Source organism: Lutra lutra, chromosome 11, assembly GCF_902655055.1.
Source record: "Lutra lutra chromosome 11, mLutLut1.2, whole genome shotgun sequence".
NCBI classification, from domain to species: domain Eukaryota; kingdom Metazoa; phylum Chordata; class Mammalia; order Carnivora; family Mustelidae; genus Lutra; species Lutra lutra.
Window position 1 is genome coordinate 65,181,804 of NC_062288.1, and position 14,052 is coordinate 65,195,855.

At 39.3% G+C, this 14,052-nt stretch overlaps 1 protein-coding gene across 2 annotated transcripts in view; it reads left to right on the plus strand.

The window, feature by feature from the left end:
• Positions 1-14,052, plus strand: part of BMPER (BMP binding endothelial regulator) — a 251,360-nt gene that overhangs the window by 143,017 nt on the left and 94,291 nt on the right. For both annotated transcript variants that reach the window (XM_047695739.1, XM_047695740.1), the window contains exons 10-11: positions 1,770-1,874; positions 5,357-5,402. In XM_047695739.1, coding sequence (XP_047551695.1) covers positions 1,770-1,874; positions 5,357-5,402 — 151 coding nt within the window. The remainder of the gene's footprint in view (positions 1-1,769; positions 1,875-5,356; positions 5,403-14,052) is intronic.

Genomic DNA, 14,052 nt, shown 5'->3' on the forward strand with positions numbered 1-14,052 from the left:
GGTGCCCTAGTGACCAGGGCATCTCATTCAGTCAGAGACGCTCCATGTCCCTCTCCAAGATCCCGGTGGTTCTATAGCTTCATACTTTAGAACTTTTTCACAAAGCCGCTTTTCCAAAGAGAGATTTTTCTTACTTGGAAGATGTTCAGGTGAGATGTTGATGTCAGCCCAGCCATTGAGCGAAGATGAGAGCACCTTGGCCCAGCTGAGCTAGCAGGACTGGCCACCGGCCCTCTGCTACTCATCGGCGGCTCCCCATACTTCTCTGTTAGCAGAGCTGCTCAGTGACCACGTGAACATCAGGGTGAAGATTGTTGCCTTTTCCCAAAGGGCTTTCCATCCGGTCTGTTGGGTGGAGGGTGTCTTTCTGTACCTGAAGGTGCCACCTCAGGACATTCATGAGACCGAGACCCATGGAGTCAAGTCAGACATGGGAGCACCTCATGCTGCACTTAGCCAGATTTCCTTTTACATCGACAGAGTTGGAGGAAGAGTCTTGATCCCTATGAAATCAGTAAGAAGACATGTTGTGTCGTGCCCAAAAGAAGAGGGTCATGTGTGTGCTGTAGTTACACAGACTTCTCGGTGCCTCTCATGTGTCCTTTAAACATAAAGGCATCCTCTGTTTCCTGAGCACCCAGATGCAGTAGACTCCCTGTCATGCTGGTGTGGGCAAAGTGTTTTCAAGGCTCCTTGTACGAAGGGTCCTATATGTGATAAAGCCTAAAATAGTTTGCAGAGAGTCATCTCTGAAACACCAAGTCCTAGAAATGTGCACTCAGAGAATTTGGACTAGTCAGATGCCCTTTATGACAGTCAGTTAGGCCTTTCTCTCCTGAGAAATAAAAGGCCCTCATAATCCTGAAGGTAGCTTCAAAAAATGAGGAGGAAGGGGAGAAGGAGCAGTCATCATCAAAATCTGAGCTAGTTTCTCTGTTTTTAAGAAAATTTGCTGCTTAGATTTACCAACACAGGAAGGGTTTTATTTTCAGACTCATCTCTCCTGTGTGTAATCTGCTTTTCCACAAGTGAGGCCGCACATCCCTGTGTGTTCTCCAGAGGAATGGGGCTTCTTAGGGCTGGGTATTTGGCAATTGCATATTACAAATTCAGTGAGCCAAAAATACTCCTCAGAAAGTCCTCTCTGGGCTAGAAAATGTGTTCCAAGGTGCTAACCAGCTTTTTGGGAGGAGGGTATCAGACAGGCAGGGACATGTTATCTTGAAGAATTCTGTCTGGGCTCCACATGTTTGGATGGCTTGCTGTTCAGGTGTTTGCCTGGGCAATGAGAGTCCTTTGAATTAGCCTCTGTTCTTGGCATGTTCTTGTCCTATGTGGTCCCGAACTATACCCATCTGGGAATAAACTAACTACTTTTGTACATCTCGACTTCTGGTGTCTGGGAAAGCTTAAACATTTCAGTTCTATCAAACAGGAAAATCAGACCTTTGCTGCTTGATCATGTATGAAAACTCATGTTTGTCTTCCAGGGTGAAACTAAGTAAACAAGTCAGGAACAGCAAGATGCAACTATAACTTGGTTAGACACACAAGAATTCTTTTTATATACTGGAGAGGGGGTGCACACACACACCCACCCACACCCTCCAATCATATAGGTGGAGATAGACACCTCAGGGTAATTTAGCCTGATGATGGATCCCTCACTCAGGGTAAGAAAAGCTCTCCTTGGCAGAAAAATCCAAGCCTGTTGGATTAACTCCCATCAGCCTCCAGCTGATAACAGAATCCTGTGCTCTCTCCTGTAGGATGGAGAGATGTGGTCCTCTGTTAACTGCACCATCTGTGCTTGTGTGAAAGGCAAGACAGAGTGTCGAAAGAAGCAGTGTGTTCCCATCAGCAGTTGCCCACAGGTATGTCTGGAATGCAGGTTGATTTTTTTTACCTTAAGGTCTTGGGAAACATCCTACATGTGGCATGGTCCCATGCCATCTTCTGAACACAAAATCCAGATCTGCTGATACTTCCAGGTTCCTGAATAGCCACAACACCCTTTGCAAGGCTCTCTCCTACTTTTTCTGCACTTCCCACCCGGATTCTAGTCTCACGTGAAAATAGCTCTAAACCTTGCACTTGTCCCAAATCTCCTATTCCTCATTGACTTTTCCCACTTTGTTTTAATGTCTCCAACTCCTGTTAGATCTGCTCTCTTTTTCCTTCTGCTGGGTTTTCCTTTGAACACCATAACCAGCCTTGCCATTTTTCTCTTCTCTTTTTCTCTTCTTAAATTAGGGATTTCTTCCCTCAGCAATTCAAAGCAATATGTAGTTGTTTAGTCATAAACTCCTCTAGGGGTTTCTCCGGTGGCCTAGCAACACCCCCGACCCCTCTACTGCATTTTCCTCCCCTAACCTTGGCCTCCGTCGTAGCCCCAAATGGAAATAGCGCCCCTATGGAAATATCTCTTTTCAGAAACCCACAGTTCCAGTACTCTGAATAAAGCCACCATTATCTTCTAAAGCACGAGCTTCATTGAATTCACCTCGGCAACTTGAAACCTCTCAAGGTTTTATGCATTTTGGGAAAATGTCAAACCTATTCAGTACCTTCCAGTGAATGAAAAAAATATATCCATATATTCAGGACATAGTTCTCCTTTCTCTGTTATAGACAGCTTTTAATTTTATTCACATCTGTTATTATTACAAACAAAAAGTTGCTGTTTTTACTTGAGCGCCAAATGAGACACAAAAAACAACAGCTGTTGCTATTGCACAACTGAATGAAGGGGGGGAGGGAAAAAAAGGAAAAAAAAAAAAAACCTAATTAGTCTTGCTTTAAAAAGCCTCAGACAGAAAACTGAAAACCTCCCGTGAAAGGAAAAAAAAAAAAAAAGACACAATAAGTAGACTTGAACATGGTCTGCTTATAAATATTCATTGGGCAGAATGGGATCATATCATTTATGCCAGTCCTTGGGGAACCCTCGCTGCTAATGAACTCCGGCGGCACATGTTGGTAAGAATGGGCTTCCTTATTCTACAGACAAAAACAGGATGCTTTGCCAGCCTGGTGGCTCAAGTAACTAGCCTCAGCAGGCCATGGCGGCCTTTCCAGTTTGAGTCTTGCCGCGTGTGCCAGCCTTGATGGGTTTCATTGTCCTATTGTTCGGGGGGGAGGTCAACGTGCTTGATGGCGGCATCTCCTTAGCCTCTCCTCTGTGACTACCTCATCCATCTCTTCAAGTGCAGACCTCTGCCCCACCTCACCCCCTCCTAGTCTTGTCAAAGCTTGTCCTGCCCCAGGGGCCACCTTTCTGTTTCTAGGCATCCTTCCAGCTGTTCCTCTGGTTCACACTTTCCTTCCTCAGGGGCCAGCACAAGGACTTTGGAAGATAACTTAGTTCTACCATGGAAATGCTGTTAAATGCTTATTTCCCCTCCCTTGCATTGCCTGGGGAAATTTTAAAGTTTTTTTTGTTTGTTTAAGAAGCAGACTCTATTCCCAGCTCTATCCTTCCTGGCTACTATTCATCTCCTTTTCCAGAAGTATGTGTGCCTTGTTGAAGAAGGGGTTTATGGTGGGATTTCCTGTCCATCCTCCCTGGCAGACCCCTCCCTCCCTTACCCCCTCCTCCACCCTCACCCCCAGCCCTGAGGCAAGGAGCACCTTTGATGAGAAGGGCTGTGAGGGGTTCCAGTGGGGACAGATTGTTATAACACTGCCATCTCATCATCACTGATATGCACAGAGACTTTCCCTATAGTTGCAGGACTTCACCTGTTGAATGCTGAGACCACCCCTCGGAGTTGGTGCTATTACTAAACCCTTCTTACCAGTGAGGTCACAAAGTGTCCAGAGCTCCACAGCTAGTTATGTGGACCTTGGGAGCCTAGACTTCTTAGCTTGTGCCTGATTTATTCCTTATGTGATTCTGTGAGATTACCAGTTCCACTCAGTTCCAGGAGAAAGGAGATGGCAGTTTCTGCCAAGGTGCAGATGTAGGGGATCATATAGTCACCCTTTGTTGGGGCCTTGGTTCTGGTAGCTCTGCCTCCTTCTGATAGAGCACTTTACTGCGCTCCCCTGGAGCTACCCCTCCATCGGCCCGGAGCCAAACTCAGTTGGTCTTTTCTTCAACTGCTTTCAGTCACAAGAAACCGAAGGGGGCCTCTTGTGCCAAATAGAAACAGAAAATAGAGCACGCCTGGGTGGCTCAGGCAGGTAAGTGTCTGTCTTCAGCTCAGGTCATGCTTCTAGAGTCCTGAGATCTGGTCCTGCCTGGGATCCCTGCTTGGGTGGGAGACTGCTTCTCCCTCTGCCTCTCTCCCTCTGTCTCTCATGAATAAATAAGTAAAATCTTGGGGGAAAAAAAAAGCAGTAGATAATTGAGCTGTAGGTAATGAAAATATGTCATAATGCCCCAAACCAGGGAGGGCTGAGTGGGGCTGAGTTTTAAACCTCATTCAAAGTTGTCACAGCCTTTAATGTACCAGTTTAGCCCTGGCTGATGCAAAAATAAATGAGATGTGGTTCTAGTTCTTCAACTGTCAACAAACATTTTTAAAGTCTGTAGGACTTTTTTTTTTTTTTTAAGGATCTAAATCTATTCTTCAATGCAATTGACCGCAAGTGGCAATTGACCACATTTCTTTTCTCTGTGAGTCTCAGTGACAAGACAATGCCATTCTCTGATATCGACCCTGAGAATGTGTTTCCTCCTTTTAATGCCATGCATTAAAAAATTGGAAGAAATAGAATATAGGAGATTACACTGTATTTCCAGAAAGGTAATGGAAAATTATTCAGCATTTCAAAACCCTCAACTTCATTGGCTTTGACTGCTGAACAGTGACTTAACATGGATAGCATACCACTTTTCTGAAAGAAGAAATCTGACTGCATTTGTTCTGTAGCACAGATATCGTCCATCTCCATAGGCCTGCACTTGGGGTATGATTTATTGTTTGGGCCCCTCTGACTAGCAAAGACAGAATGAAGCCTTACGTGGATCGAGAGGATAACAGATGATTCCCATTTTTACGTGTGTACACTCACTCTCTAGGGGGCTAGTTTGGATATCAGTGAAAAGGTTGAATCCAGACTGTCTCCATCCTCCCTCAATGTAAGAAAAATCACACCAATGAGCCCCTTGGATATTACATTTCTCAGAGGACAAGAATAGGAAAGCTTTCTCAATGACTTTGCCTGGCATTAGAACCTGATACTTCAAAGTTCATTTTTGCCATCATCATCACTGTCTGGGCATTAAGTTCAAATACAGCTTGGACTGATTTCATTGGTTTAACTGGTATTAGATTTAAAAACAGTTTTGTCCTCAGCAGACCCTGTTTCTTAACATTAAATTTGCTTTTTTTCCCCCCCTCTTGATTAGGGTAAAATTCTCAACAGAAAAGGATGCTGTCCTATTTGCACTGAAAGTAAGTTTATTCCTTTGGAAATTGCTATTAATATTTGTTTCACACTTTATAATTCAACAGGAAAAATGGTGGTGTAAGGTTTTGTACATTTTATGTCTTTTGGTATGGCATGGGATCACCCCACTTTTCTCCAGAAACTTTAAGTCAATTGTAACCCTCTCACAGAAGCACAAAATTGAGATGTTTCCATTCGAATTTGTTGCTAATAGAAATTTAGAAGTTGAACGGTCTAATGAGGTTTTAAGAAGGACCAGATAGCTTAATATGCATTTTAACTAATAGCATCTGTAGTCATAGCAGTTAAGGGGATATCCAGTAAAACAAAGACTATACGTAATCTGGGAGGGATTTTCCTTCTGTCATTATTAAACCAAACAGCTACACTTTCCTCCCCACCCACCCTCTTTACCATTTCACCTGTGCACATCCAGTGTTCCTGTTGGCAAAGTGAACAGAGGTCTTTAGACTGACAATCGTTTGACCATCCTGTTATTTTTAAACTGAGTTTTTGAAGGATCTCTCTAACAAGGCTTAGTCTGAAAGCTGGCTGAGACTGTACTACTTCTCACTCAGGTGGAGTATAGCAACAAGTTCAATGTTAGCCCCACATGTTGACATAGGACTAGCAAATTGCCATTTTTGTCCATTTCAAATTCATATGGTTTTGAGACCACTAATATTTCTTCTATTTATTTATTTAGCTTAATGTGTACAGCTTTATAATTCGACATCTGTATACACTATAAGTAATTGCCACAAGTCTAATTACCATCCATCACCATAGAGTTGACTTTCTTCATCCATTTCACACACAGCCTCCCCCATCTGCATCCCCTCTGGCAACTGCTAATCTGTTCTCTGTATCTCTGAGTTTGTTTTTATTTTATTTTGTTTATTTGTTTATTTATTTTAGATGACACATAGGAGTGAAATCATGTGGTATTTATTTTTCTTCATCTGACTTACTTCACTTAGCACAATACCCCCAAGGTCCATCCATGTTGTCACAAATGCAAGAATTCATTCTTTTTTATGGCTAAGTAGTATTCCATTGTATAAATATACCACATCTTTATCTGGTCACGTATCAGTCACTTAGGTTGTTTCCATATCTTGGCTATGGTAAATAATGCTGCAAGGAATATAGAAGTGCATGTATCTTTTCTAATTAGACTTTTTGTATTCATCAGATAAATATCCAGAAGTAAAATAGCTGAATCACAGGGTAGAGGAATCTGTATACTGTTTTCTATGCTGGTTGCACCAATTTACACTCCCGCCAACAGTAAGAGGGTTCCCTTTTCTCCATATCCTTTCTAACACTCGTTATTTCTTGTCTTTTTGATAATAGCCATTCTAACAGGTGTGAGGTGATGCCTTACTGTAGTTTTTTGATTTTCATTTCCATAATAATTAGTGATGTTGAGCATCTTTTCATGTGCCTGTTGGTCATCTGGATGTCATCTTTGGAGAAATGTCTATTCAGAGCCTTTGCCTATTTTTTTAATAAGGTTATTTGTTTTTTTGTTTTTGTTGTTGAGTTGTATGAGTTCCTTATATATTTGGGGCATTAACCCTTTATCAGATATATGGTATACAAATATCTTCTCTCATTCAGTAGGTTGTCTTTTCATTTTGAAGATGGTTTTCTTTTTTGCACAGAAGCTTTTTAGCTTAATGTAGTCCCAGTTGTTTATTTTTGCTTCTGTTTTCCTTGCCTTTGAAGTCAGATTCACAAAGATGTCACTAAGATGGATGTCAAGGAGCATATTGCCTATGTTTTCTTCTAGGAATTTTGTGGTTTTAGGTCTTACAGTCAAGTCTTTAAATCCATTTGAGTTAATTTTTGTATATAGTGAAAGACGGTGGAATAGTGGTCTATTTTCATTCTTTTGCATGTGGCTGTTCAGTTTTCTTGCAATCATTTATTAAAGAGATTGTCCTTTCTCCATTGTATGTTCTTGGCTCCTTTGCATACATGAATTGTTCATATATGTGTGGATTTATTTCTGGGCTCTCAGTTCTATTCCTTTGATCCATATTCTGTTTTTGTACAAAAAATATGATCACTAGAGCTTTATGGTATGGCTTGAAATCAGGAAGTATGATACCTTCAGTTTTGCTTTTCTTTCTCAAGATTGCTTTGGGTATTTGGGGTCTTTTGTGGTTCCATACAACTTTTGTATTATTTGTTCTAGTTTCATGAAAAATGCTATTGGTATTTTGATAGGGATTGTATTAAATCTGTAGATTGCTTTGGGTAAGATGGACATTTTAACAACATTAATTCTTCTCATGTATAAGCATGAAATATCTTTCCATTTATTTGTGTCTTCTTCAGTTTCCTTCATCAGTGACTTATAGTTCAGTGTACAGGTCTTTTACTTCCTTGGTTACACTTATTTCTGGATATTTTATTCTTTGTGATGCAATTATAAGTGAAAATTTAAAAAAAATTATTTCTGATGTTTTATTAGTGTATAGAAATGCCACAGGTTTCTGTATATTGATTTTATACTCTGCAACTTTACTACATTCATTTATTAGTTCTAATTGCTTTCTGGTGTATTCTTTAGGCTTTATGTATATAATATTATGTCATCTGCAAATAGTGAGCTTTTCTTCTTCCTCTCTGATATGGATGACTTTTATTTCTTTTTCTGGCCTAACTGCTTTGGGTAGTACTTCGAAGAAAAATTTCTAGATTTTCATGGCTGAGTATGATATTACATGTTGGATTGTTATATATGTCTTAATGTTGAGGTATGTTCACTCTGTACACACTGTTGAGCATTTTTATCATAAATGCATGTTGAATTTTGTCAAATTCTTTTTCTGCATCTATTGAGATTATATTATTTGTATTTTTAATTTTGTTAATGTGAGGTATTCCCTTGATTTGTGGTCATTGAACCATCCTTGAATCCCTGGAATAAATCCTACTTGATTGTGGTGTGTGATCCTTTTAATGTATTATTGCATTTGATTTGAGGATTTTCGCATCTATGTTTATCAAGGATATTGGCCTGTAATTTTCTTTTTGTGGTGTCCTTACCTGGTTTTGGTGTCAGGGTAATGCTAGCTATGTGTTTGAAAACTTTTCCTCCTCTTCAGTTTTTTTGGAAAAGTTTGAGACTAGGTATTAAATTTTTGAATATTTGGTAGAATTCACTAGTGAAACTATCTGGTCTGGAATTTTTGTTTGTTAGGAGGTTTTCAATTATTATTTCAATTTCCTTATTAATAATCTCTCTATTCAGATTTTCTATTTCATCCTGACTCAGTGTTAGAAGATTGTATGTTTGTAGGAATTTGTCTATTTCTTCCAGGATGTCTAGGAGCTCGTTGGCATATAATTGATCATAGTAGTGTCTTATCACCCTTTGTATTTCTCTGAGACTGTTACTTCTCCACTTTCATTTATGTTTATTTCTTTGATTCCCCTTTCTTTTTTTCTTGGCTAGTTTAGCTAAAGGTTTGTCAATTTTGTTTGTCTTTTCAAAGAGCCAGCTCTTAATTTCATTGATCATTTTTGTTTTATTTTTAGTCTTCATTTCATTTATTCCCACTGTGATCTTTGTTATTTCCTTCCTTCTTCTAATTTTGGGCTTTGTTAGTCCTTATTTTTTTAGTTCCTTTAGGTGTAAAGTTAGATTGTTTATTTGAGATTTTTCTTTCCTTGAGGTAGGTCGTTATTGCTGTGAACTTCCCTCTTAGAACCACTTTTGCTGCATTCCATAGATTTTGGTATGCTGTATTTCTGTTCTCATTTGTCTCTAGTTATTTTTGGATTTTTCCTTTGATTTCTTTGCTGACCCATTGGTTGGTTAGTAGCATGTTGTTTAGTCTTCATGTTTTTGTATTTCCCCTTTTTTTACTTGTAATTAATTTCTAGTTCCATACCATTGTGGTTGGAAAAGATGTTTGATATGATTTCAGGTTTTTTTAGTTTATTGGGACTTTGTGGCCCAGCATGTGATCTATCCTGGAGAATATTCCATGTGCACTTGAGAAGAATGTGTATTCTGATGGTTTGGGATAGTTTGTTTTGCATATCTATTAAGTCCATCTGGTCTAATGTGTTGTTTAAGGCTGATGTTTCCTTATGGATTTTTTTTTTGTCAGAATGACCTATCTATTGATGAAAATGGGATATTAAAGTCTTCTGTTATTATTGTATTACTTTCAGTTTCTCCCTTTAGTTCTGTTAATATTTGCTTTATATATTTTGGTGTTCCTATGTTGAGTGCATATATATTAATTTAATAAATCACTTAATATAAATAAACACAACATTGACATAAAAATGTTATGTCTTTTCTCTGGATTGACACTTTTATCATTATGTAATTCTCTTGTTTGTCTTTTATCATAGTCTTTGTTTTAAAGTCTATTTTGGGGGCACCTGGGTGGCTCCGTCGGTTAAGTATCCAACTTTTGATTTTGGCTCAGGTCATGATCTCAGGGTCATAGGATTGAGCCCCATGTGGGGCTCTGCACTCAGTGCAGAGTCTGCTGTCCCTCTTCCTCTGCATCTCCCCCCACTCGCACGTGCTCTCTCTCTCTAAAATAAATAAATAAAATCTTTTTTAAAAAAGTCTATTTTGTCTGATATGAGCATAGCTATTCCAACTTTCTTTTCATTTCCATTTGCATGGGATATCTTTTTCTATTCCTGTTCTTTCAGTCTGTGTGCATCCTTAATTCTGAAGTGAGTTTCTTGTTATCTCTTGTAGGCAGATAGCTTTCTGAAGTGTTTCATCAAAATAGTAGTATTAGTACTGTCATTATCAAATTAGTTCCATTGTATAAGCAGGATTAACAAAGCCATGAAATCTATTAGAAAGTATTTTATGAACTAGTTAGCCTTAAAGAAGTGGGCTTTGATGGTGGGTTGAAAGCAGCTTTCATGTAGAAACAAGTTTTCTCATCCACATGTTTAAAATCATATAGCTAAAAGTTATCCTGGCTTTGTTTATCTGGACAATAGATATGTATATGAGATATAATAAATATATTTATTATTTTTATGTCTCACTATTTTTTGAGACTGAGAGTCATTAAATAATTACATATTATACACTGGATAAAAATGTTGATTGAATTAATGAAAATTAAACTGTAGATTTTACAAAATGATTTTTCTTTAAAGAGGATGCTGTATATAAAATAACTCAAAGGAAGCCAACCAAGTATGACTCAGTACTGAGTCCAGCAGTTAGTGCAGGAAGCATTACCTATGATTAACACACCAGTTGATTTCAAACAGTATATAAATTATTACATTTAATCATCCTCCCAGATACTCTCTGAGGAAACTTTGTTTATGGATGGTTTGGAGGCCACATCCACCTTCATTCCTTTCTGGATGAGCAGAGTAGAGTTTAAATTGATAAGGTTCTCCTCTGTCTTCAAGTCAGTGAAGATGTTTGATTTTCTCTAGAAATTATTTTGAAGTAGACACAGAGTTCAAAGAACTCTTAAGATATTCTCAACTAACCTTTTCAGTTTGCATGAGTGCAGAGAGGTTACATCTGCTCATCACAGTGCTGTCAGGCAGGATCACTGCTTATCAGTTTAGTAAAAACATGACCATTCTTGTGCAGAAACACCTCAAAGATTGAATTATCCAACTTTATGTTACAAGAATGAAGGTGAAGATTACTGAGATAGTTGAGAGAAAAGTTACATTTCATCATTAGTCTATCCACTCTGAGCTAGTCTTTTCATATTTAGAATAATGGTGGCTTATCAGAAAGAAAAAAAGAAAACAGTAAGATGGGTATGACAAAATCAAAGCAAGTTTTTAATCAGCCATATTAACTATTGTATTTGTAAAATATGGGAATGAGCCTGACTTCTGTCACTAAGAGAGGCAGTTGGCAAGGGGGAAAATCACCCAGCTGTTAGGGTACCAGGGAGACCATTGACTGTGCACCTGCATCCAGCAGGTCAGTGCGGGAAGAGCCCAGGCATGTGGTTCTTGGTCCAATCTGCATGATATCATCAGATGGCTATTTCTCAATTTCCTTTGGTGTTCTTTCCATCTGTTTACTTTCTCTTGCTCTCCAGCAGTTCTTCCATCAGTGCTGTAAAACACATTCTATTGGCAAGGTTTATTTATTCAGATTGAGTTAAGAGATGGGATGACTTCCAATTTTTTTAAGCAGTGCCCAGATTTTCCTAATATAGACAGGTAGACTTATTCTGAAGTCCTTTAGCTATGGCCTAAAGATCTCCTATTTTGAAATTCCTTTGGCATTATATCTAGGATCCAGAACAAATCGTGGTCTCATTTTTTCCTACTCTGTCAATTACAAAAGCTCTTCTGACCTATGGGTTTCTAGAGCAGACCAATGAAAGCTGAAGTACAAACTAAGGCTAGTGTTTTCTAAAACAGAAAAGTGACTCATTTCTGTCTTATTCAAACAAACATAGACACCCCATTAGTTGCTGCAGAGTTTTCAGCCTCAGTATTATATAGTTTGACTAGATAGTTTGACTGTGTTGTGGGTTACGTCCTGCACATTGTATGATGTTCAGCCACGTCTCTAAGCTCTACCAGCTAGAGGCCAGTAGCACTTCTCTCCCAGAGATTATGGCAATCAACAGTGTCTCCAGACATTGCCAGATATCTCCTGGGGTGATTTGTACCCCTCTCCCCAGGACAAATGGTTGAGAACCATTGGTACTCCTCACAGAGGTAACAGCATGGGTGAATGCAGAAATAAACACCTGTGGTATTAGTAGCAGTAACTTACTCTCAACACATAGTGAGTAGATGAAATAGGAGCCCAGAGCTGGTATAAAAAATGGCAGACCAGAAGTCTTTGGATGTAATTGAGTGTGTTTGCATTTCCAGTGCTTAGCCCTACAAAAAATGATAAAGGCATAATTAATCTTGATTGATTAAAATTCACCATCTTTGCTTTAGTTGCTAGGAAGCTAGAAATAAATTTGTAGCCCACCTCTAACGGTGGGCAGTTTTTGAGTAATAAGTTTATTCCTGACTTCATCTTATATGTCTACCCTTATGTATTTTGAATTGTTTAGTATGTATGCCTATGAGCTACCCCCAATCCTTTTTGGAAGGAGGCAAGAATAAATACTTAGATACATATATAGTTTCATATGCAGATGAAAAGAATTGATTATACAGCTTTAAATACTCTACAACTTACTTTTATTACCTGTTATTGTTAAATGAATGTCACATTATTTCCAGCAGAGGTGACATCGGATTGTCTATTTCTAAAACCCCACAGAATTACTGCCTTGTCGACTGGGTTAGTCTGTCTTGGTAGTGTGTCTGGGGCTCTTGCAGACCTCTGAAAAGAACAGCAAAGAGGAAAGTTGAAGTAAATGTGTAGAACATTCCTATAGGCCTCCCTTTGCAATAGTCAGTGATAGTGATAATTTACAATTCAGTAGGTGAAAAGCAAGATTTGAAGCTCAAATTTGTGTACTCCCCATGGTAGTGCCATCTTTATGGGGTTGATCTGAAAGGGCAATTATGATTCTATCAAAATTGACAAAAATAAAAATCAGACCTCATGTTAAAATCAGACCTGAAGGAAGAATGAGAAGCATTGTTGTTTTTTAATAACATGGATGTTCTCTCTTTCTCTTTGTCCAAATGAAAAGAATTAAATTTGGTTTGGGTGATTTATTTAAAATAAAATATTTGAAGTAAGCTAAACAAACTTTATAAAGCTTTCATGCAAATGTTGTTTCTTGCCAAAGTAAGAGCTCTAGCCTAGAGCGACTCTCACTCTGCCTGGGGTGGGCATCACAGGACTGCGAGTTGCGTGCCAAGAAAGCCACTGTCTGTTGTGCATGCAGCCCTTGGTTTAAGTAAAATGTTATCTTACTGTGAGTTGGCAAGCATTAGGTGAGATCTCGACCAAACCACCCAGAGAGACCTGAATCAAATAAATTCTGCGCTGGCAGAATGTCTGTTTTCAGACATGGAAATAATACTTAGTGGCAAAGTTTTCACTGATAAGAGGTGTGTGTGTGCATGTGTTTGTGTGTGTGTGTGTGTATGTGTGTGTGTTTGTGTGTGTGTGTGTGTATGTGTGTGTGTAGAGGGAAAAGGGAAGTATGGAGGGAGGGAGAGACAGAGAGATGTTGATCATGAGAGAGAATTTAATCTCTTCACCATGTACAAGACCAGAGGCAGCAAAAGGCAGCCCAGATGTGGATGCGCAAACCTAGACCCATAGATTCGCTGAGCTATGCCTGTAGCCACATTAGTCCTGACCATCAGAGTCCCAACTCAAAACAGAAGCTCACGATTACATAACACAGAGGCGGGTAGGGTATACTGAGCACAGATGTACATTTAATTGAAATAACCTCAGCTACATGTCCCACAAGTAACGGGAAATATGAGATTTCAGCAACTCAGGGTACAAGGAGGCTCACAGTTGCCAGGTGACTTTTTAAACGCCCCCAGGGTTAGTTTCCAGCTGTGCACCGCAATGGTGTGCCTGCTCCCGAGAGGACCCCTGCCTGCTGTGTGCACTCATCAAGGGTGCTGTGGAATTGCCCTGGCTGGTTTGGGCACATCTTACTTAACTCCCCGGGCATGTCTACAGGTATCTCCAATTAAAGAGTGCTGGTAGGAGGGGGAACACAACAACAATTT